Consider the following 25577-nt stretch of genomic DNA (forward strand, 5'->3'; position numbering starts at 1 on the left):
CAAATATTTCCTAAGAACAAAATGGCCGGCCTTGCAGTTTTCTGTAAAGTATGAATCAAAGCCTCGGCTGAGGTGTCAAAGAAGGTATTTCTCTTTCAGTAGGCATCACGTCACCAAAACTAACTAACTAACTTGCTTCTCACATCTGTCCCACTTCACTCTGTTATTGTCAGTGTGTTCTATTCCATTTCTTTGATAAATTCCCCACAAACTCTGTTTCCATTTGATGGTATCAATCAAGTAGAAGAAATGACACACTTATCACATGTAGAATAAAACATGATGTGGGTTCTTCTAAGCTTCACCTCATGGAAATGCTTGAATATTGATTGGACAGTCACAAAGACGTATTGTTTACCTCTTTGCAGTTCTGGTTATTCTTTTATGAAGCGTGACCGCTGCAGATTGATTATATATTGTCTGAGCTACTGGTCCAGACTTACCTCTACAGTTGATGGGACGCAGAGTCCCTTTGTCTAACTCATGTGATTGTCTTTACAAGAGAACGCATTAATGGGAGAAAATGTAATTGGTTGGGGTGAATGTGATGCCAGCGCCTGTAACAGGAAGTCACTTTTGAGCTAAATTAGACCTGAGACGTCCCTCTGTGCCTCCCCTTGTTTCTTCTGCGAGGGCGTTTCATATGGAAGCACCTTTTGTACCTGCGTTGGCGTCACAGAGCGTCTGGCGTCCCAGACGACAAAGCTAGACGCAATTTAGATTCATCTCCCGTGTTCACCTGACTGACTTTTTTTTTTTAAGTCATCACTGATCCAGAATGAATTGGAAGCGTCTGATTGACCGTACTGTTGTGTGTGTCTGTTGGCAGCTGGCGTCGGGCATCTACAGCTTTGCGTGCTCCCTGTGGAGCCATCACACAGACTGCTTCCTCCAGCAGATCTGCGCCAGAGACGAGGCCGCGGCGCTCGGCTCGCTGGAGAGGTCGCTGCTGTCTCTCAAAGGTAGCAACGTGCAGACCGGACATGATCACAAAGTCAAAATGCTTCTGGAATTACTCGCTCCACAACGCATTTATTCTGAGTTTACACCAACGTCCAATCAATTAAAAGAGGCTTTTTAACCTGTGTAACTCACATGGTGCGCTGCTACTTTCTTTCGACATCTGTTGAATGGCGATTGATTTTCTATAAGGTCAATCCTGCATACTAATCCGCCATTCTCCATCTGCCCCTCTCAGTGCTTCGCAAGTTGACAGTCTTCGGATTCCAGGAGCCACAACAGAATGTGGAAGTGATGGTGAGTCTTGAGTCTTGTGGATATTTTTGTGTTCTGTCGGAGCTATTCGTCCTCTGCAGGACGAAAGTCCAGCTCTCTGAAATCGGCTTGTCTGCTTTAACAAACTACTGCAGGCCAGGATGGGGTTTTGGTTTCCACATGGCTCAGAGCTAATGCATAATCATTTGCACAGAATATCCCAGCCCTGTGAGCCCTGGCTGCAGATTCAGACTTCCATCCTAAAGAAAGAATAGCAATATGTGCTCTTAGGGTAAAAGTAAAAAAAAAAAAAAAAAAACAGTAAAAGGTAAAGGGATTTTAGAAAGTGAAATTTAATTTAAGATTATTCTTTATTTTAAGGAATCATCCCTTTGGATTCAAGATGTGACATGTTCGCATGTACTTGGGATTAGATTATCTACCAGGGCAGAAGCTTTGAGGGACACTACTTTAACCCTCGTACTACGGTTCACTCTGTGATACCAGAAGAATTGCCTCATGTTTTCAGCCCAGCAGTTATGCTCTTTGTTTATTCATTGATTGACTGGTAAACTGGTTTTCACTTGTGTTAAAGTATCTGGAATCACCGACCACAACAGATTTGATTCAGAACAGTCAGATAGCGGAGAGGATTTCTCTACATTTTTGAACAAACTTTTACGTTTTGACATTTTAGAAACATTTGTACTTGGAAAATAAAACCCAGTTCAACGGGACGGCCGAAGGCCACAGTTGAGTAAATATAGAACATATCACCTGTCATTGGAAAAAGTTGGTGTTGCAGTGCCTTTTGCAAAGTAACTCCAATAAGAAGCTGATATTAACAGGTGTGTTGCTTCGGTAAATGTCAATAAGGGATAGAATTATTGCTTTTACTTTTTTGTATACTTTTCAAATGTAAATATACAACATTGAGTGTTTTAATTATACCGTTTGTGGATGAATAGTTTTATAGAATTTTTTATGCAGGAGAGATGAAAAATGTCAATATGACTCTGTGATTCTAAACTTGTCAACCGTGCGAAGGTTATTTATTCAAAGTCCAGGTCAATAGCACTACAAACGACGGCAACCTGTTTGGTGTGGATAGATGTGGTGTTTTTAATTGAATATTGAGAAAAGAGAGACTTTGATTAACTAATACCAAACACATGGTTATGGCGTAAAAATAAGGCCTACTTGTCGGTTTCTTTAAAAAAGATCAATCCGTGAGTTGCTACTGTGTTCCTGTGGTCTCGTATTTGTATCTTTAGTCTATTTGCTTCATTTTGTCTTCCTGTTGTAAATTACATTTTATGACAGAGGTAAATGTGTTTACTGTGCTGTTATTCGATTAGAGGGAACTTTTAGCTCACAGGCTGAAGGTCGTATTATGGTCGAAACAGTCACATTAAAACTTGATTTGCCTCGAGCTGTCCCTGCTTATTCCAGATTAATGTTTAGAGTTACATCATGTTTCAATGCTCATTTGATCTGAGACTCACTACCTCAACTTGTCGATATTTGTCAAACTGTAACAGTGACTTATATACTAATTACATAAAATGTACAAAAGCAATGCATAGGCTTTTCTTAACCACACAATTCGTTGTTTAGGTAAGTTTTAAGTTACCAAATACCACTTTTTTCATTCATTTTATTCAGCTGAGGTGTGTTAAAATATTCACTGCAAAACTTATGCCTTTCTCAATTTTTCATCTGATGTACTTTATACCATTTCAAAATTAAACCATCTTTAACAGTCTTATTTTTCTTAAAAATGTGACCAAGGACATCACTGCTGACGGTTCTGTTGTCACACTCATTTTATTAATAATTTTAATTAATTAATAATAAATAATTAAAATTTAAATAGATTGGATGCAATTACTGGTTTTTATGCTGCGTTCACACCAAAAGCGAAGCGTAATTTCGAAAAGCTTTACTTGCGCGAGTTTACATTTTTTAATATTTTTCACAAAAAGTCAACTCTTTCTCTGCAGCCCACTACCCCACTGCTATATACTGTCTCTATATACATCAAACTGGCAGCGACCCATGTTTGTGTCTAAGTTTTCGCTCCATCCGGCTCTATTGTTCCTCTGCGGGGCCAAGAGCCTCACGTCTCATCAGTTGTCTAACCCCTCTTCATCCATCAGCTAAATACGTCTATGTGGCACCCCATTTTGCATGGTTTGTTTCTAAATTCCTGCGTGCGCTCTAAGTATCCCCCTCCCCTTCGCTTCCCTCACTACACTCTGTTAGGGAGCTTTACTTACAGGCCGGGCTGTGATTAATGACGCCGCTGTTAACCTCATGGCTGAACATTAACGCAGACCTAAACCGCTCGCATCTCCATCTATCATCTGATTTCCCGCTACACGCCGCGTCCACGGCAGGGCACAGAAAATTGATTCTCTTTCGTACTGTGTAGCTGGCACTTTTATTTACACACATGCACACACGCTTAAGTTCTTCCTTTTGCGAAGGGATAAGCGTCTGAGCGCTACTGATGAAGCAATCACACGTGATTCAACTACAGAAATGTCAACGAGATTAAACTTGATCTCACCCTCCATCTCTTCCCCCTTCAGGGTTTCCTGAATGCTGTGTTTGAGAGGCTAAGACAGTTCTTGGAATGCTGTGAGTACTTGTCTCTTTCTCTACTCTGGATGTCTGATCTGAGGCTTCTCCCTTCAGGAAACAGACCCAGTCACTGGTGCCTCATATAATGCACGCTAAAGGCTCCTGCTTTAGAGACACTATGGTGCACAAATATAGAAAGTTCAGGCTGAATTATTGTAATGAAGTGGTTTTGAACCTTTTTCTTCTCTGAGATCGCTAAACTATTTAACATTGGTAATTAGACTTAAATGTAGGGATTGCAAATATGTTTTTGTTGTTAGATATTGGGGTTGGACCAGTGTAAATAGGTTAAGAGCTTTAATGATCTAACCCCTGGAATGACCCAATATTTAAGTACACTTGAGCATTTATTTTCCTTACAATACTGAATGTCAGTCCGTCCATCTGTGCCAATTTCTTAGCTACCGGTGTACTCAAAGATGAGATAATTGGATGACGTTGTGAACGTTCACCATTGTCCACATGCCTGACATTTGGGATCAACATGGGACGTCAACGTGACATTGGGTGAACCGCCAGTTGTCAATAATAATAATAATTATAATTCCAGTCCAGTTATCAAAGTTCATTAGTTGCGAAAAGGTTCTCGGTCCTGTCACCTCCTGTTACTTTGTGACTCTCCCTCTGAATAGAAATATAAACACAAAGTTCATTAAAAAACAGCGATACCCTTTGAGTGGAAGCTACCCAGTTCAGGGGCAAATATGTAGTGCTCAATTTCAGAGTATGATTTCATTATCAACGTTCCTTTTCTTCTTCTTGGAAGTGTTTGATAAATCTCAGACGCAACTCGGTGACACTCTACCACAGCAACCGAATTTTAGCAAAAAACATCATCCGCCACAACTATCACTTTCAATATGTACTCTGCTGATGGCAATAAAGACGGGGTCAGCGTCCTGTTGGTATTTGGGAATAGCAGATAGGGGAAACGCAGAGAGGCAGCTCACAGGCCGGCTGCAGAGAAATATCAGCTCTGCACAGACTGAGAAGGTCAGCTATGGGCACTGGTGTTTTTCAGGGCTGTCTTTCAGGTCCATTCAGATGTCCCTGTTGGATGTTTTTCCTCCTGCTGAACCAGCCGCTGTCAATCACTGCAGCGTAGAAAACTATTTAGATCACAAATCGGTCAAACAAACAGTTTATTGCTTAAATTTCCTTTTCTGTCCACTGTATTTTGCTGGGCAGCTATTTTTATATTCGACCTCAGTGACTTTTGATGACTTTACATACCGCCTGCTTACTTTACCAGCCGTCGCACACCTGCAAACAGGACACAAAGTCAATAAATTGCAGTGGTGTTTTGATTTGCATAATGCTTGTAGGTAAATGTGAAGGAAGCAAGACAAAGTAATCATTGAGCGAGTTGGCCTTTTTAAATCAATCTGGTGTCACTGTGAAGTAGTAGTGCTGAATGTCAACTGAATGTGTGCTCAAGGGAAGGGGAAACGTTGGCTGGTCACAAACGATCGCAGCGATGCCAGAGATCGCCGCCGTGTCTGCCGATTCCATCGATGAGGTCGACGAGGAAATAAACCATAAAGACTTTATTGTGTCCAGCATCACGAGCGATTTTATGGAGCTAAAGTTGAATCGGTTATGGTTATTTTTGAGTTCTTTGTATCAATGTTCTGCAGCTGGCTGATGTGGGAATTTGACCTGAAAGATAGGAGCAAAGTTTCTTGTAGTTATTGAGGATCCATCAAGCTCGGCATGTATCCTGATCCTACTTTTCTTCCTCTTTGCAATGTCTCATCAGAAGACTTGAGAAAAGATTTTATTCATTTTACATAGACAATCCAAAAGCACTCAAAGCTCAAAGCATTATACATTTGGCAGGTAATTGAAAAGAATCTACCATTCAAAAATAACATTTGAATTTACAAAGGGATCAGATCCCCGCAATTCATTCTGAGAAAGGTGTCCTCTAAATCAATTGTGACTAATGAAATGTCTTTCAGACGCGGGCTACTTAGAGTGCACCGCTTAAGAAGGTTTTGGCAAATTACTTCCGACGAGGAAAGTTCTGAATTTCAAAACATTTTTCTGCTGACCTGCCAGTGCGTGAAACACTCTGCTGAAGAATCCTCAAATATTGGGCAAATGGGCCCGGAGATTTTTTCTTTTCATTTGAAATTAAAGTTTGGAAGGGATAAAAACAAATTTCAAACTTTTTCTTGTGAAGATTCTCACTGTCTATGGTCATAAAAATAATGAAATGTCAGGATCCACTTTTAAGGTCAAGGGTTAATTCAGTGTTTCCACAGACATCATGGGCTTTAGTTTCGGCTCTGCGCTAATGTGGCCAATGACAAACCAATAGAATGTTTTTGATGTTTAAAGCTCAAGGTCGCTGCGACCTACACGGCCCCTTCTAGTGAATGTAATAGCTCACAAACTGCTTGAGTAAATTAATAAAATTGTAGGTATTTGCCAGAAATGTCACTAGAACTCGTGTGAACTGATTAGATTTGGGTTTTCAAGGGTAAAGGTCACTGTGACTTGCAATGAAGGAGCATGGAGATTGGATATGCTAAGATTCTAATGTAATAAAGTTAAGTGATATAATTCTGAATAGACATGGATGTAAACTGCAACTTTACATGAGCATACTACTGTGAGGTAGTTTGTTTAGTTTTATTTGAAAAATGACTAAATTCTAATTACCCTCTTACTCTTAAGTCGTATCATTGACATATGGTTTTAAATGACTGGCCCATCTTTTGTACTGCAACATGACCGCACTATACTATCAAGTAATCCTACTGTTGACCTGTTTTCTCTTTCAGCTCGACAGGTCGGCCCAGACAGCTCATGCAGAGAGAAGCTGGAGAAGGTCATCATACTCTACACCAAAGCTGTGAGTTGACTCGTTGATCCAACTATTCAGCTGGATATTTCTGTCTGAGACTTCACGTGGGTAGGCCTATGTACTTTGCACACCGCTCATTGTTTGCAACCAGCCTAGCCTTCGTTGGCAAAAACATAGATATGTTGCAAATTCCCTCCATAGCTTAGTCAATGATTAGAATTATTAATTGCGCAATACCACATAGTGAAAGTCCTGCATCCTAACTTTTTATTCGAGTAAAGGGAGGAAAAGAGCACTCAAGTCTGCTCAAGGTGCAGCTTTCTTTTTTTATGCTGTTTGATTATTATTTATTGTATGTTTTCAATGAGAGCATTACAGACAAGTTACAGTGTCTAACACACTTAATCTTCCTCCTCTCCCTTTTTTTACATTCATCTCTCCTCCCCTCCATGTAGTTGTTAGACTTCCTGGAGTACCATCCATGTGCATTCATACCTCTAATCCAGCGTTCCCTGGAGTTTGCGGTCAGCTACCTGTTCACGCCAGCGGGGGAAGGAGTGACCTTCGAACGCTTCACCGTTCAGTGCATGAACCTGATCAAGTTGATTGTGAAGAACGACGCCTACAAACCCTCCAAGAACATCGATGGTAGGATGGGGAGGGCTGTGGGGGGGGGGAGGTGCAGGAGGCTCTGATAATATAGGATGAATGGAGCGATAACACAAAGGACTAGAGTGAGGACTTTTTGCATCTTTGAATGAAGGAAGTGAAAGTGAGACAGTCGTCAGAAAAAGCCAGCGGCTGTCAAATCAGATCACCGACGGCGTTTTGAGAAGCACTGCGCTGCAATACAATTTGCGACAGTGTGCCGCACCAAGGCTCATGTTTATTTCAGGCCGACGGAGGCCTCCAGTGCCTCATTAGGCGTGGAGCACATCATTATCATCGTTAGCTGACACGGAGCACAGCCCCATTTTTACAGCGCTAATGCTTTGGTTTCATTGGGATGGTTGAGTGTGACGTGGCGTCAAGTCAGACTTCAGGTTAGCTTTCCTTTTCCAATTTTTTTTTTTTTTTGAGGGGCAGGTTTAGATAGCTAAAGGAAAAAGTTGAGCCTTGACGGACAGAGCTCAGAGCAGTCCTCTGACTTATTCATTAGGCCCACGCTGTCAGTCAGATAGACTGACAGGAGTGTCTCAAGGTATTTCGACGGGACGTTCAAACCTGTGCAGAGCAGTGACACGGAGGTCAGGGGCCACGGGTTCAAAGTTCAGCCAAATGTTGCTTTGGGTTTTGTTGTTTCTCTGCAAGTAAAGTCAAATGTCTGGTTTGCGTTGTATCAGCATTTTACTCCCCCTATTAAAACGCTTCATGAATTTTGGCTGTTAAAAGGAATGTTTTTTAATAATCGACTTTTTAAAATTAAACGTCATGAGCAGCAGAGGCCAAAACTTAAAAAAATTACAAACGATACAAAAGCTTTTATTTGGAAGTTTGTATGTAGACTACAAAGGATTACTTAATGGCTTTTTTTGATATCTTAATCACACATTTCATGGCTTTTTTTGTTGGTATAAGACCATTTGAGTTGGGTTAGTGTACTTTTGGATCAAAGATGTATCCTGTTACTGATCCTTTCGTCAAGTATGCTGAATTCCACCAGACATTAGATTTAAGGCTCTGAAGTAAACTCAATGGACTTATCGCTTTCCCTTTTCCCTCTCTTCCCCCCCCCCCCCCCCCCCCCCCCCCCCCCGCTGTGCTGCCCTCAGACAGTAAACCAGAGAGTCTGGAGGCCCACAAGATCAAGACGGCATTCTTCACTCACCCCACGCTGACGGAGATTGGACGCCGGCTCGTCTCGCACTACTTCCTTCTCACAGAGGAGGAGCTGGCGATGTGGGAAGAGGACCCTGAGAGCTTTGGTAAAGGCACATCCCCCATGTGTATGCAGATGTGTAGACTCATCTGGACTTGCAGACCGGCGGCGTTAATGGGCATGTGCTCCGGAAGTGCACAATAGCAAGTCTGCAATTTACCGGACTCAATTGGATGGTGGAGGTGGTGGTGCTGGTGGTGGTGTATTAGTGCATTGTGGTTACAGGTGCTGAACACCTATAAATAACAGCCGTGATATGGATTTCTTGGATTGTGAATTTTTCATCTACCATCAACAGCATTACGGGCCTTTCACGCGGGCAGTGTGCACTGCGCTGCTGTGCAGCTTCAGCTGTAATCTGCAGACTGACGCGTCCTAATAAATAACAATTCGTAAAAGCTTCACCGCCCCCGCACCCCCACCCACCCTGGTGGTTGTGCTTCCTCCCTCACACCTTTTTTCTGTCTTTCTAGCTGTGGAAGAAACCGGTGGTGACTCTTGGAAATACAGTCTGCGGGTAAGTAAACACGCACACACGTGCACAACACAAAGTTAGTTACCCCATAAGGAGGCAAAAGGATCTAGGATTTTTAAGCTGCTCAGTGATGATGGTTGTACATACAGTTCTCAACCATTCCCGTTAAAGAGAATAACGGCAGGATCTCCTCACAGTTTGTAGATGAAGATAAATGTTGGTTGACAACATTAGGTGAAACAAACCTAATGTGTCCTCTTTGTTTCAATCAAAATGTCTACTCTGCCAAGATTAAAGTCACCGTTTTGCAAGAAAAACTAAATGCCACCTATCCAACGATAATTTAATTGATTTAATTGGATTGGAATTGTAATATCACTTTTTTTCTTGTTTATTTTTACTCTGTGCTATATTCTTAAACATTTAGAGTATTTCATGTGGTGGCAGACACAGGGCAGGATCATAAAACAGTTAGTGGTCCTGTGGGTTTTCATACTGTTCTCTTTGGCTGTGGCTCTGTAGCTTTTCATGATGACATTTCTTATTCAAGTCTCCTTATTCACTATGCACCTCCTTTCATCGCCTGCTCTTTTGTTGAGCCCCTTCTGTCCACATTAATACATTTTTTAATTTTTTATTTTTTTTAAACCTCAGTAAAAATTGTTTGACCATCAATTCGCTGACTGGGCTACTGGGAACAAGGAATTCATGGAAAATAATACATTAAACAATTACAAAACTGCAATTTTTGACACTTCTTTATGGAGGAACCTTTTTTAAAGTCGTTCCATTATTTGGTTCCTGTGAGTCTTATCGAGAATTGAGCTCTGCTTTTAGAGGATCGGGATGTGAAGACTGAATTAGTTTTGAAATTGTCCCCCAAGTGATCAATATTCCCTTCACCTGAAACTTGTCTTATAAACAAAAAACGGTTCTTCACAAGTGGCTTTCGCACACATGTTAAAAAAAGAAAAAAGTATCCTATTTCAGAAATATGCATTTATTTAGTTTGATTGATTTGATTGTCTTTTGAGCCTTTCAGTGCTCACTATGGTGACCAAATTGTGCTGTCCATCTATTCCTCAAATACTGACAAATTCTAACAGCTGATTATAGCTGACCTTCCCCGATCAATATTACCACCTGCGTAAAAACCACGAGGGTGTGTTTGCCATAGTCCTGAGAGGCTGCAGTGGCCTTTTAGAAGTGTCATGTGACCTGCTGCCACCTGGGTGGAAAGTTATTTGTTACGGGGCATACTGTTAGATGTCGCATGCAGTGTTTAGCACACGGCATGTATTCAGTAATTGGCACAGCTCACGTTGTCAGATTTCTTACAGCTTTATTTCATATAGATTTTTTCAGTGATGTCTAAATCCAATAAGCTATTGAAGACGAGCAGACAGCCATTTCTTTATTTATTCTCACTCACAGAAACAAAAATCACCTTCACATTAACTTTTTATTGAACTGGGAAACCGAGGCAGTGTTTGCCGTTGTTCTGTGTTTGTGTATGAGCCTCTTTGTAGGAAATGTCCTCTGTGTATATATACTGTATATATTATGCACTAGCATCACTTGTTCATGTGATGTTTTCCCTTGCATCTCACTACCAAACCAAGCTAAAGCAGGCGGCTAACAAAGAGTAGAGCGTGTTAATGAATGAGTGTGAAGATTTCTGCATACAGTGTTCCATCAATTCTGCAAATGACACATCCTTCCCCTGCTCTTTCCTCTATTCAGCCCTGTGCAGAGGTATTGTTCCTGGATATCTTCCACAACTACAACCAGACGCTGATACCGGTGCTACTGGACATGGTTCAGAATCTCCAGGGTCAGTTAAATGTCAATTCAAAAATTTTTTATGCCAACAACAATGTCTGAAATCTCTGTTGGATTGTATTGCGTTATACTGAGTGGGCTTTTACATTTCTGTTGAGTGACGTCATGAAAACACATTTCTTTCAATCTACTTTATTTACCTTTAATATTTAATTCATTTCATTGCTGGCTTGACGCATTATTCACGATATGCAATGTACTGTAAATGGCCTTGAAGGATTCAATGCAGATGCCATACATTTTCCTGCATGCATGGTAAGTTTCCCTGTAATACATAATGTGCCTCAGACGTCAAACTCCACCCCCCCATGAAAAATAGCCTTGCCTGTACAGGACACATATTCACTTCATCAGTAAACACTAAAGGACATATGTTTGTTCATGTTGCTTTTAGTCCCAGAATGAACAGCATGCAAGCTATAGGCTTGACAGCACATTTAAGATCCCTGTTGACAATTTAAACCATTTAAAACCCACTCGCACCTCTATAGTTACACACTGCCACTGCTTCTCCTGTGGCACTGGCTGCAGTTCTTGTTCTGTTGCTGAATTAGGCGCCAAAGTGAGTGAGTGGAAACAGGCTCTGCTGGAGGAAGGAAGATTGGTGTAATTCTTTTGTTGGAGGGAGGCAGCTATTGATTTCCAGAACCGAGTACAGAGCAGGGGTTAACGGTGAGGGTGGGAACAGACCAGTGAAAGGATTGAGAAGGGGCTGGTAGTCCAGGCCATTTCAAGTTGCATCTGTGTTATGTGGTCACATAATACTGATAAATCATACTAATCGTTACTATTGAGAAACATTTGGGCTTCATTCAGTCTACTCTAAACAGTAAAGTAACCCAGATCATGTGTCCGTCTTTGCAGGCCCCACCAATGTGGAAGACTCTGCTCAGTTGCTGATGAAGGATTCAGGTGAGTCGACGCATACCAGGTGTATTGTGTGGCTGATCTGCACTTGTAAGAACAGTGATTCTGCTCACACTGTTCTTACTGTTACGGTTTTATTTAAACCCAATATTTGAAGGTTTACAAAGGTGCTTTGTTATTAAAATTCTCCATTCACAATACAAAACAATGCAAAAATATGCAGATTTTCCTTAAGATTGCTACAAGGCTTAAAAGTCTGACTCGCCACATTCCATTTCTAATGGCAACAAGGGGTTTCCTTTTCTTTGGTTGTCCTTTTATTTGTACTGCTCTCTTAACCACATCTTGGTCCCCCCCTCTATCCCCAACTCCCCCCCCTCCCCCCTCTTTTTTTTCTTACTCCCTCTCTCCTGCCTCTGTACTTCCAGGATTTATAACTGTGACAGGTCACGGCTGCCTCTTTGTGTTTTTTACTGCACACGCAACTAAAAATCCCACACAGGTGGGATTGCCTGCTATTACCGCCTCTGTTGAAGCTGAAGGCCCGCAGAGATCTCTGTAGTCTCCCGACAGTGTTGAGAAACCTGCAAACACTGTCGGATGATGAAGCTGTGGCACCGGGAGTGATGTGTAATTGTAACCGAGAGCCAAAGCGGCTAAAAAGCGCCTCGGTGCCATTTAATAACAGCAGGTGCCAATTTGTTAATTAGTCAATGAATATAATAGCGGTACCACACTTAGACTTGCCCATAGTCTCTATGTGTATTAGCGCCGTTATAATCATATTTACACTGCTGTAAAAAACGGATTCAGGTTGTTTCCCAACCCCCAGCTCAACATAGAGCTCAGCTCTGTTCAGTAGATCCCGATAAATGATTGAGAGCTGAAGTCCCTCTCCGTTGAATCTCATTCTTTCCCTATCTTTGTTATTTTCTTCTCGCGGAATTCATCTTTAAAGAAGAAATATAAAATAGTAAAAACAGAAGCTCCTCTTCCACTTGTATTCTGTCCCTTATCTGTCTTTCTTGTGTTCTTGTACTGTCGTTTTTTATTTCTCCCTTTTGTCCTCTAAGTGCATTTTTGGCAGGTTTACACCATGGACCTTCAAAGGGACTAACTTTACAAACTCACACAAATATTCCTTTATAACCATCATTATAATGAAATGTATGTGCATCATTTATATGCATATCATAAATGAGCGAGCGTAGGATGGCTGAACTTTATATAAGTAGCTCCAAGGTAACGAGTCTACCAGGGTCTCTGGTGTAGACTGCAGCGCACATACAAGAAGATCTGAGGCTTTAACCTCATTCAAACGAAGGCTTTTGAAAGGCACGTCCAATTCAAACAGGTTTGCACCATATTTGATTGCCTTCATCCCTTTCCTATCTCTTTACTTTGATTCAAAGCTAAACGGAGATGTTCATCTCCCAGCTTTATTCAATTTTCTTTGGCTCATTTCGGAACTACAAGCCATCTTTATTTAACAGATATAGTCTATTTATAATCTCACGCAACTGCTCATATTGTTTTTTATTTACTGCCATCTTGTTAGAGGTTCAATATTCCGAGTGCTACTGTGACTGAATGATGAAATCGTTCGCACTTCTCCTGTCCGCAGTATACAATGCAGTGGGACTGGCAGCGTATGAGCTGTTTGACAACGTCGACTTTGACCAGTGGTTCAAGAATCAACTTCTCGGAGAGCTGCAAGTCAGCCATCACAGGTATTGCGTTGGCATTCCTTTTTGAAACGTCCACACATTCAAAACACACACACACACACATATCATTCGATCTTCCGATTAGTTGCGCCCTGCTCCACCACCTCAGCCATAGCTGCCTCTCAGCATCTTTCATTTCCTGTGATATTCTATGTTCACAAACCAAAGACTCATAAGACCTTTACTCAACATCAGATACTAGCTCAATGTGGGAAAGACGGCACAGACAACAAATGCAAACGCCCTTCTTGCTCTTTTTAGTGTTGGGTTTTATGCAGACAGTCACATTGTAAATAAATCCTCTCGTCATCCAACAAAAGTCTCATAAAAATAAAAAAACTATATAGGTTTTGTATTTCCTAGGATGGTTATGACTCTGGAGGGAATCACATTTTGCGTTACTAATATTATTGATTCTCGAAGCAATAATAGTGAGACTGGAGTGAAACAAAGCAGTAACTTTTCAAACGGCTATTTGCTTTATTAGACCCAAGCTCACGTTCGGAGAGGCGTCTGATGCATTGCTAGGGTAACACTCCCGTCACTCCGCCTAATTGACTATTAACTTCTGTACACCTTATTGATTGCTGTCACCAGCCCAGTCGATGCATGCAAAAAGTCTCATTAGTAGCCCACTGATGCATGGAGTCAGTATCCGTAAGGGTCCCACCACCACCACCAACTGCTGCTTATATTTACTCAATCACTCCAGTAGCCGTCAAACACACAGTACCGATCCAACCTTTGCACACACCTTCTCATTCAATTAACGAGAAGGTGTGTCCACACCATTGACCGGTAACGGCATCGTCGCCAAGCAGGCTGATGAAACGCGAAGAACGGGCAATACAAAGTTTGCAGACCTCATCGTGGGTGAAAAAAAAAAAAGAGTCCATGTCCTGCATTAAAAAATGATAGTGAAGAAGGGAGAGTTGCCTGAGGGAAGGTGTTGACAGCAACATGTAGAACAAAGAAGCGCCCTGCCCGCGCAGCCCCCGAGACGATCAAAACAAAAAGCCCAGCGGCACTCGGAAGGTGGGCCACTGGGGTTAACGATGACGTCAGCGCGCCCGCGCACCGATGTCACTGCGGCGCCGCTCCCACTCAACGCAGCTGCAGATGTCCCCGGCACCTTTTTTATTTTTTCCGGGATCCTTTTTTGCCTTTGGCCTTTTTCAAGTTTGCCTCGCTTCCAAAGTCATTTTTTGCTTTTTGATATTGGAAGTTTCACCTAAGGATGCGTCTGAACAAACTGAGCTCATCCAGACACATGAGTGGGAACGGAATTGAGGTCTCGTCCTCGGGGGACGTCGTAAATACGCCATAGGCATGTTTCTTGGGCTTTATAACACAATAATGCTAGCATTTACGTGTAGTCATTTGTTTGGCTCCCGCAATAACAAATGAAAATGTATATTGTGGTAAGGAAATAATAAGAATAAAACACCCTTTTGGGTCAGACCCACGTAAATGAAAGTATCATTGATTGTTGGTACCTACACAACTTTATTGAGATATTTATTTTTGTTTTAAAAAAAGATAACAGATGAATGAAAAACTATTCATTTCTATAAAAACAATTATTTGGATGACTAAAGTACTCATGAGGGCCAATTCCCAACACGCTTGAATGTAGGCTATGAAATGTTATTTCGAAATGCATGAATTTTGAGTCACTGGTTAATCGTGTTTTAACAATCGTCCTCTCTGCATGGACCAAAGTAAATTCCCTTTATAATGTTCTTATATGTATATGAGGTGTGTGCACGGAACCGTAAAAAAACCAGCTTCTCAGACTTGAACGTTGATTTATCCGAGGCTCTATTTTGTCATCCTACCTCTGCCATCTGGGTCCGTAAAGTCTTAACCATCTGCCCTGATCTCGCACAGTTTTGTCACGCTGTGAAAATCGAACGTCCAGCTAAAAGAGAGCGCAACATGGCTGAAATATTTCTCCCAGCTTGGCAACATCGCTCCACCAGCAGAATGACCGTAATTATATCGGCATCCGCCAGAAGCCGCACTCGAAGCAGATCTTCTGGCGCCTGGTGCTCGTTGGTTGCAGAGTTTCCTCAGCGTTTTACTACAGCTTGCACGTAGTAAAACGTTGAATTTACATCACAGAGAGCAATAGAATATCGTAATATCACAGCAATATGCTAAGCTGAAAAAAAAATAAGTAAAAGCAACGTTGTAAGTAAGTGGCCTTGGAGCAGCTTAGCAAATGTTCACCTGACCTGAGGTCCAAACCCTATTCTCTGTGCCTGTTAGCACGCTGGTTTCCCTCTAAAATGGGAAACATTTAGATCCTCTGCTCATTAACACGGCTGCCAAATCAATTCCTGGGACATTGCGTGATATTCTTGTTGCTGTTGCTCATTTTATCTCCATCCACAATCAGGCAATATTACCAACAGTGGAAAATGTACAGTTTCCCCATTCCTCTTTACACCTCACAAGCATTTTTTTATTTTATAGTTTAATTAAAAGGTCAATCAAAGTGCTCTCATTTCGCCAAATAATTGGCAGCCCTGGCTGCACTGTGAATGCACATCCCGGTGTGACTGCTCATGCTGTCCTGAGGAGGGAAAACCAAAGTGTAAAAGCGAGGCCTCGTCTGGGTCCGGATTTCCACGAGGACACACTCTGTCTTCCGGGGACTTCCGCCAGATGCGAGACAGGGCCTCAGCTGTCCTGTGTGGCTCCTGTGTCGACAGGCTGACGGATGTCCTTCAAGGGTACGGGCGGCACACTTGACCGACTGGAATGATCTCCGAGCCGTGTCATGCGGTTTAGAGTCGCGGTTCTTGGCGCTCGCTCGGTTCCCAAACCGTAACCCTGCTGTTGACGCTGAATTTGCAAAACTCCATGGAAAAAAAAGCAATGAAGCAGGTGAGAGTTTGCAAAGGGAAGAGACGTACACACTGACACTGCAATTGCAAAAGCTTCAAGGGTGAATTATAGATGGAAGGAGCGCTGTGTTTGTGCGGCACAGTGTGAGAGGGTGAAAGCATTCAAATGTCTCATTGTCTTTGGATAGTGAGTTCACAATCACCCAACGTCGCCCATTAGGATTACACAACTTCTCGTGTGGTATCCCTTCCTCGACACGTACAAGCGGTGTGTGTGTGTTTCTAGGTTCAGTTCAGCAGCAACAAAATAATATATTAATATCTCAATATTAACAAAAGCTACAACCACACACACGTAATAGACCCTCTCATATTGACATCCTAGAGTAGCTCAAAGGAGCCTTTTCTTGTGTCTCAGACTAACAGCGAGACAGAATGTGTTCAGACATTCTACTAAAGTGCTGTGAAACACTGGCATTTTGTCATTGTCTTTTGTGGCTTGACCTTTTGGTTTGGTTAGAAAAGTCAGTCCCTCCCTTGGGTGATCAATAGAAGCCGTAAAATGACTCAATATTCCCTCATAGTGAGTATTTGCTGATGTGGATGTTATTTTGTGTTGGCTTTGTACTTCTAACATAATGGATTTGGCATGTTTACACAGATCAACGGGAGCAAGAAGATGCCATACTGTATGCGCAGGCTCCAAACGAATCCAACTCCCCTGCTGGGTTCATGACCCTTTAATCCTGCAGTCGTACCAGTTTCAGTGTAACTCGGTTAACTTCTCTTTCTCTTACAATGCCCGGTCACCTGGCGCGGACACCATTAAGCGAATGGACACCTCCCAGAGAGAATACGGACATTTGCTTGCGTTGCATCAGCAAAAAGGCCAGACCGAAGTGCTGTGGATTATACACCAGTTCCTATCTGGCCACTGCGCCACCTTCTCTATCCCTATTTACCGGTGGATGTTAGCTTACAGTGAGAGACTCTTCACATCCCCACTCTGATTCCTATATACATAAAGAATATACAATCTGGTTACCAGAAGAAACAAATGACCATATTCTTTGTGTTCCACTGGATTCTTCACCTTCAGGCACAACGTGGATTTACCGCTCCTGTAAACCAATCCTGTTGTAGTTCCGCCTTGCTGCACTCTACCTGAAGAAATGCCGTTAGCCGGTTTCCAATGCCATAAAACAACATGGCTATATCAGAGCGGCTAGAATCCGACTCCCAAGACAAACCCCACGCCTTTTGTCGCCGGGGTTTTGGCTTCCGACTCACATATTCAACCTCATGTCCACGAGGTTTTCCCCCCCCCCCCGCGTTTGCCAGGAAGATGAGCCGTGTCGCCGACAGCTGTGTGACGGTATCGAGGAGAACTCCCTTTCGTGGCGAATGAGTCGGGTCTAAAGTCTGACTGACGGACTAATGGCCGCGTCCACCTGCCTGTCCGTCTGCCGCTCCATCGCTCCCCTCCTCTTTGCCAGCACGCCAGTAATACTCCCCGCCAGCTTCCATCTCCCCAGCTGTAAAGATGGTTACCATCCCTTGGTCCCAGGCAGCATAAAACCCGCATAAACAAACCGATATGCCAATAGTTGTTCCCTTTGCTAATCTATATCTTCGGGTGCTTGGAGTATGCATTAAAAAGTGCTCAGGCGTCTGATCTGTAATTTGACTCATGCCGTTGTTTAGTACCTGGGTATAGAGAGAGCTGGCACTAGCATACTAGCTCAATCAGGTTGGAACCATGCCCCCATGAAAGCTTATAGAAAATCACATCTGTCCACCCGCTGTTTTTCCATAAAAGTAATTGGATGACGACCTATTCTGCTCGCTTGGTCCGCTGCTTCCGAGCCGTTTAACCCCAGAGTGTCCAAGAGCTATCTCGTGCTTTTAGGTTGATGAGAAATCCGGTCCAAATGGCATTTAGCCCAATATTGTTAGTGGAAGTCATTTAAGGGCTGTTTTCGGCATTACTTGAAAGTTTCAGGGAATCAAAGAAATTAGCTTAACAAAAGAACCTGCTTTGGTCTTTGATCACATAAACTATTCTTTCCCTTCCTTTTTAACTGCTATGTGTGCGCACACAGACACAGGCGCACACGCGTGTTTGCCGTCTGCGAGTCGTGAGTCAGCCTCCCGTTTGCCGTCTTCTGGACGGGGGCCCGGGCAGGTCTCTGGTTCCCCTGCGGATTTGGATGAGAAGCAAACAGGAGTGAGCCCCCGCCCCCTAGCCTTTATCTTCCCTCCTCCCATCAGCTCTCTTCTGACGAGCTGCTCCCCCGGATACAAACGCAGGCAAATGCGTGACATTCCCTGCTTGCCCGATGCAGCTGTTGAAAAACCATCACCCCCCCCCCCCCCACGTTTTGGGAAAGTCATGGCATTTTCATTTTCTATCACACACCACTGAGTCCACTGAGTGGATTTTGGATTTTTCTGGTTTCTATTTAAATGTACTGTCACAGGTTACCATTTCCACCAGGCTTTGCTGACATACTTTCATTTCAACAAATCCACACAAAAGTTTTCTCAGTATGCCCGTTGTTTTAGGTCCGCTTTATGTGTAAATGTTCTCTATTCCCTCTCTACCAACTCCAATTTACCTCACGCTTTACAGAGTGTATGCCACCATGTGTAACATTGTGTGGGAATTAAAAGGACGGCTCTCTATGCATCTCTCCCTCAGAGGGCTCCACCAAAATAAAAGCAGCTGCTAAAAGGATGAGCCATAATCTATGGGAGATTTCATAATTTGAATAACTGGCCCAGTTGTTTTTAGACAATCCATAAGTACTGTTGTGGAGATAAAATTAGAGCTCGCTCAATTTTCTCATTTATAGCATACAGAATATAAGGTTGGTAGAGGATTTCTCTGCAAGCAGAACTAACCTTTCTTCCCTTCCTCCTTTCCTCTTCAGATACAAGTTGATACGCCGACGAGTCATCTGGCTAATAGGACAGTGGATCTCTGTGAAGTTCAAATCCGACCTTCGCCCTTTACTCTATGAGGTCATCCTGAGCCTCATGCAGGATCCGGACTTGGTGGTAAGGCCGCTTCAGACGTATGTCCGTTTTTTTCGAGGTAAACTACTCCTTATGACTGCAGGGGCAGCATCTCACACAGAGCATTTGACTCCAACGGTTCCTTAGCAGACGTTGCATTTCTCAATATACTATTGAGTTTTACAGAGTTTTTTTAAATAGTTTTGATAAAATGAGCTAAACTTTTTATTTACACATCAATATTTCTATTCAGTCCCGGCCCGCGATGAACTGCTGTGCGATCCTATTTATTGAAAAGTGGCTTTTATTATCCCCTAAATGTTCTCCATTAAAATTACATTTCACAATCGTTTGGTTTCGTGCCTCATGAGCCGCACACTTGATTGATGTGTTTTCTTTTGAAAGGATTTACATGAAGGAATGGGAAAAATTCCATGCATTATTTACAATGCAATTCAAAATCATCTCCCCATTAGATTGAACCATTACGAGTAGCTGGGTTCAATCTCTGCATCTAATTTCATCTCTTGGCTCATAATCCGTCTTTGTGTGGAGGAGCTTTTAGATGTGTCTGTGTTTGCATTTCTCTTTGTTGCATTGGACATAGAATGAGATTATGATGTATTTAAGATTATAGTACTATCAAGATGATTATACAGCAAATGCAATGCCTCGATCACATTCATGTGATGGGTGGAAGCATCCTTGTACTAACTGTCTCCAGCTATGCTATGGATGATGCTACATCCGTTCTGGGTGCTTTGTCTAAATTAAGGGAACAGGAGCACGCGTGGCGACACTAACGGTGTATAATCTACTAGAAATAGGTTTGTAGCAGCCTCATCTTCATTTTACTGCCAACTACACAGAAATTAAGCCTGATACCAACATTCCAATGGATTCCTAATGAATTGTTTATGTGGCATTATATTCATTAGCCAGTCATCGTATTAGGAATGGCACATATAATGGCTCATTGTTAAGTTCCTCTCAAACTTTACGTGTCACATTGCTTTCCAGGTAATTATTTTGGGTGCATTTAAATTTGGGCCGTTACTGTGTATTCATCATTAGGTTCTCATTTTTCCCCCTAATGAAGCCACATTTTCGGACAATTACAAGATTATTATCACCAATATAAATGGATTTTAGGATGTATTTAAACTAAGTGAACACTGCCTAAACAAACAATGGGCTCATTTCAATAGACGTCATGAATCTGTCCCAGCTACCTTTGCAAGGAAGGGCAGCTGTGATCCAGATGAATAAAAAGTACAAACTACATATTTTTCCTTAAAATACAACAGATTTACAACTTGTTTTAAATGACTGTGTATTATCAAAGATCATTTAAAAAACCGTAGATAAGAGTTAAAAACTCTAGGAACACAGAAGCTCAACAGAAGCAACGCGTGTCCATTTCGAATGACCCTGATGAAGCCACAATCCAAATAGCTTTGGCCTAAACAATGAAGCCGTTCTTTTCGCTACTGGCGTGCGTCCCTGGAGGTCTCATCTCTCCAAACTTTTTCCATTCTCCCTGCAATTTGAGGAGTAGATAAAGTTGTGCCAGAAATCCCCCAGTGTGCGTCTAGAGAAATGCAGATAATTGGGTCATTGTGGTGCACCCCGTGAGAGCTTTGTATGTGTTTATTGGCATCCATCAATGACATTCATGAGCCGAATCATAGATCACAGATGCCAGTTGCTTGCAGCCGTCTATTGTGCCTTTTTTTTCTAACCTCATTTCCTCCGATAAATTTTCCTTCTCTCTGTCAACAGCTGCAGTCTTCTCTGATTTTTGATCAGGGGTTTGCGACTAAAGGCTGAAAAAAGATTTTTTTTTTTTTTTTTACTCCATCTGTTTTCTGAGCATTTGCATTCCCAGTGTTAGGCAGTAATATTCTCTAGGATTTGCTGTTAAGCCGCCATTGACGACATCAAGCTGTGATGTTTCAGTCAACAGTTTGTGCCATTTCTGCTTTTCCTGGACTGCGAAGATGCGTCTTAAATACGGCTTTTATTCCTCATGAGTAAAACCCAACTGTTTCACTCAGTTGGCGACACAGTGTAATTTTCAGTGATTCAAGTTCTAATAACTTATGATTTTTTTTTAGTTTTAACACTTTTTTTCTTCATTTTTTTTAGGACAGTTTGAGGTTGAATAATCATATGTGGCAGCCTATGCTGTGACTGCATGGTTTCCAGATGTTGTGCTTTGAGCGTGCGTGCGCGCGTGTGTGTGTGTGTGTGTGTGTTTTAATGGAGCCATCTTGAGTATTTCATCCAGCAATCTATTATCTTCTACAATTCCCAGTGGAATTGAAATGCAGTTTCTCTCATTAGTGTTTGAATTACCAACAAGGCCGGTGCTGATGGCGACCGATGGGTCTTGTTCGTCAGCATACTCTTATGATGCTTGTTCTTGTATGCAGCGATTAATTATTCTGTGTTTATTATATTTTAAACATCTGTACACCTCTATTAAATTCAATTTATCATCGTGAAAGTGCATTTGACATTTGGTCTCTCCATATTTGGACATTTTAAGAGTCTTTGAAATTATTCCAAATCTAAATGGAGGAGAGTTAAGCCAGACTGAAGGAGGCTTTTGTGTACTTGTGATTAAATTGGCAAACCCTTGCCATGCGGTTCATCATGGATGAAAGATTGCCTCATCCTTTTGAGAGGAAATAACCAAGCATGTTATATGATTGGAATTAAAGAGTAACACAGATTCCATATGGATTATGCAAATCATTTTATTCATATAAATGTTTTTTTTAATGGCCGACCTCGTTCACTGGAGACGCAGCTGTATTTTCACTTATTGCGTCCAGATGTTAAATGGTTCACAGAAGTGTAGTAAGTGCTTCTGTTGTGAGTTAAATATTGATGACCTAGGCTCCTTTGACAAAACCACGTTCAATTTGGATTATTGCAGTGTTATTGTTTTATGGTTTGGAGAGATGGCGTCACAGGTAGCTTTGGAGTCATCATCCATTTTAAAGCAAGATTATCAACTTTGCCTTTATTGTACTTCGCAAATGTGGCGATTTGTGTGCTTAAGATGTGGAAGCTTTTTTTGCGGGACTTACCTTATTTTTTATTTATAACTTACTCCTTAATTAAATCACTAAGTCACTTCAAAATCAGGAAACTGTGCGCGTGATACTATAGATTTTGATCTTTGGTTTGATCCACAAAGAATAGGAGCATGGTGCAAAATAAGTAACCTCCAGCAAGCTGACTTACCTTTTTAAAGGGAATTGATTAGCATTCAAAGCAGGAGAAGCACAGTTAGGGAAAACTTCAATGGAAACGGCTTCTGTGTTTTTAAGAACCCAAACTACAAATAAGGCTACATAGATTATTAATCAACTGAAAAATGAAATGAAATGCGCATTTCTCGCTGCAAATATATGCTGATGTCCAGAATACCATAATTAAGATACAGGATAGCGGTACTCCGCCTGCTCTGCCTGTTGGCCACTTTTGCACCCTGTTAATAAACATACACAAGGTATGTGGACTTACATTGCATTACATAATCTGCAAAGACTTTTCATGTTTTGAATAGTGTTTATAAAGAACATGTGCACCTACCATCCCTTATACCCATAGATGAGATTCATACTAAATGTATTGTGAGAGCGGTACCCCCTTTAATTGAGTTGAGTCTTCACTCTTTACCTTCTTCAATCTCTTCTCCATCTGATCACGTTCTCCTTGTGGACTTTTCCACCTCCATCTCTCTGGCACCGCCAGATTGTAGCAGAGCAATCTATAAAGGTGCAGGGACGGCTCTTGTGTTCAGATATTAAAAGTCGTTTGCTACAATGAGAGCTAGTTGGTGCCCCTCTGAAGCAGCCATTATCGGCAAGTGTAATTATGTTTAGTTGAATAGCATTATGCACAGCTGTGGCAATCCTTTTCTGTTAATGTATTCCTCTATTTTCTATTTCTTCCCTTCAAACTCAGTATGTCTTTTCTCCCTGCAGCTTTGACAAATACTACAATCTAGATGTGCCGATAAAGGCCCCGTTTCAATATGCTTTTCAAAATAAACTTCTTTTTTTTTTCCCCCTAGGTGCGCATTGAGACGGCTACAACCCTGAAGCTTAATATCCTTCTCATACTTACTTTATATTTTTTGCATTGGTCCTTGGTCAGGCCAAAGCAAAGACAGAATGTTTTAGTGTGTGTTGATGAAAGGTTTACGCGTGTGTCCTCAGCAGTTTGATTTCATCCTTAACTCTCAATCACCTGTTGATGACTTTGAGTTCCGGACGGAGCAATTCCTCCCAGTGAGTACATCTATCGCTAACACAAAGAAACTACTATTCATGCCTTTGATTTAGTGATGAGTAAATTAAACTACTAAAATATTTTTTCCAAGCCTTAAATTCTTCCTCTTCTGTTTAGTACCTGGAGTCCATCTTCGGGCTGCTCTTCCAGTTGTTGCAGCAGGTGACAGAGTGCGACACTAAGATGCAGGTGCTCCATGTCATCTCCTGTGTCATCGAGAGAGTGAACATGCAGGTGAGATTTGTGTTATGAAAAACAACATCTTTTCCTACAATTTATTTCCAGCAAATGAGATTGCATGTCCCAGTATCTTTGAGGGCGCGACTCTCCTGGTTACAGCGTGAAGTCAAATTGACCTCTATGAGCAAATGAGCCAACGCTTACTTGATTTACTCCCTCAGTAAAACAGGTCTGATACTTATGCAAGGCACTATATAGAGTCAGTGGGTGGACATATGGGAAGATATGGGCTGCAGCTGCTTCTTCAACAGCAGCACTGCACAAATTGTGGTCATCGAATTGCTCACTGCAGGTTGTAAAAAATATCCGGCAGACACAAACCATCCGTCACCGAGCCAAAGAAGGCCCGCCCAGGGTTGAAATAATCTTCCCTCCTCAACAGATAGCGAAACACTGATGATTTGTCAACTTCTGAGAAGCTAAAAGCAGTTGAGGCAGTCGTAGCAGTGCTATGTATTATCTTCTGAGCATCCAGTAAGTTGTTTTAGTCCACTTAACACCCCCCCCCCCCCTCTCCTTTCATGCTTGTGAACTGTTATTTTGCTTAAGTCTGCCTCACAGCCAACCCCTGGCCTTCTAGAGTCAGTGGAGAGTTCCCATTACTATTCTTTCGCTTCTCACAAAAGATTTTGAACCCACAAAGAGCGGCAGCATGTGTGAAAACCAGACCGAGATAACACAAGTGCAGCTTGTGTTGAAACGAATGCGATGGCAGATATGATGAGATCCAGCGCTGTTCTCTGCTGTCAGTGTCACAGAAGTCATCCAATGGCGGTTTCGCTCCCATTTTTATCTTTTTCCTCAAGGCTGTATGTGATATGTGATATTTCTATTTTAAAAAGGTAGAGCAATAGAGCAAAAAAAAAAAAAAGCCTGCATCCCGGCCACAATGACACTTGAGGCTGTACGAAAGGTTCGCACGAATCGGCACAAAAAAATGGCACAAAACTTGATTACATGGAAGCTAGGTCGGCTTTCACAAGCACTCTCACAGACCGTGGGGTGAGGCATTATACATACATTGATTCTGTATTTTAGAATCCGGTCTGAATAAAACTTCGATGGGTAGTGTTCTATTTACTGCCGAGTTGCTCACCTCTCTTCTGCTGAATATTATCACACTCTCAGGCCACAACAGCTTGCTTTGCCGCAACACTTTTTCTTAGTGTGTGTTCAAGGTGCTGCAACAATTTAAACACTACACAATTGGACTTCTATCATCTGTAACATCCTCGGTGGCCTTTAATAAAAGTTTGTGTTGTGGTTAAATATTTTAACTGCTTTGTATTTTTCAGATCCGGCCGTACGTGGGCTGCCTGGTGCAGTACCTGCCGCTGCTCTGGAAGCAATCGGAAGAGCACAACATGCTGCGGTGTGCCATCCTCACCACGCTCATCCACCTGGTGCAGGTACGCGGCTCCGTCAGACCTCCAGCATTCGTGTGTGCGTGCATCGGATCCTCCTAGCCAGCCAAGCAGAATGCGCAACCTGCAGGCAATGACTTCAGCTGTAGTGTGTGTGTGTGTGTATGTGTGTGTGCGTTTCATGCCATCCACCTGTGCCCCCTCTCTGCACAATAAACTTCAGAAAATGTCAGCTAGCTAAATTAAAATGCCAATAAGCTAGAAACACCAAACATGTTGATTAGAAGTCGTTCACTAATGTATCATCTGTGAAAGGGCCACAATGTTGGACG

At 42.1% G+C, this 25577-nt stretch overlaps 1 protein-coding gene across 1 annotated transcript in view; it reads left to right on the forward strand.

Annotated features, from left to right (window-relative positions):
• The window catches only part of ipo11 (importin 11), a 74038-nt gene that overhangs the window by 12343 nt on the left and 36118 nt on the right, over positions 1-25577 (forward strand). The window contains exons 6-20 of the mRNA XM_037482603.2: positions 830-962; positions 1199-1257; positions 3810-3858; positions 6651-6721; positions 7129-7321; positions 8446-8598; positions 9026-9069; positions 10771-10861; positions 11734-11781; positions 13361-13466; positions 19249-19375; positions 23424-23457; positions 23600-23640; positions 23759-23875; positions 25177-25290. Coding sequence (XP_037338500.1) covers positions 830-962; positions 1199-1257; positions 3810-3858; positions 6651-6721; positions 7129-7321; positions 8446-8598; positions 9026-9069; positions 10771-10861; positions 11734-11781; positions 13361-13466; positions 19249-19375; positions 23424-23457; positions 23600-23640; positions 23759-23875; positions 25177-25290 — 1380 coding nt within the window. The remainder of the gene's footprint in view (positions 1-829; positions 963-1198; positions 1258-3809; positions 3859-6650; positions 6722-7128; positions 7322-8445; positions 8599-9025; positions 9070-10770; positions 10862-11733; positions 11782-13360; positions 13467-19248; positions 19376-23423; positions 23458-23599; positions 23641-23758; positions 23876-25176; positions 25291-25577) is intronic.

This window comes from Pungitius pungitius, chromosome 5, assembly GCF_949316345.1.
Source record: "Pungitius pungitius chromosome 5, fPunPun2.1, whole genome shotgun sequence".
In the NCBI taxonomy this organism is placed as follows: Eukaryota; Metazoa; Chordata; class Actinopteri; order Perciformes; family Gasterosteidae; genus Pungitius; species Pungitius pungitius.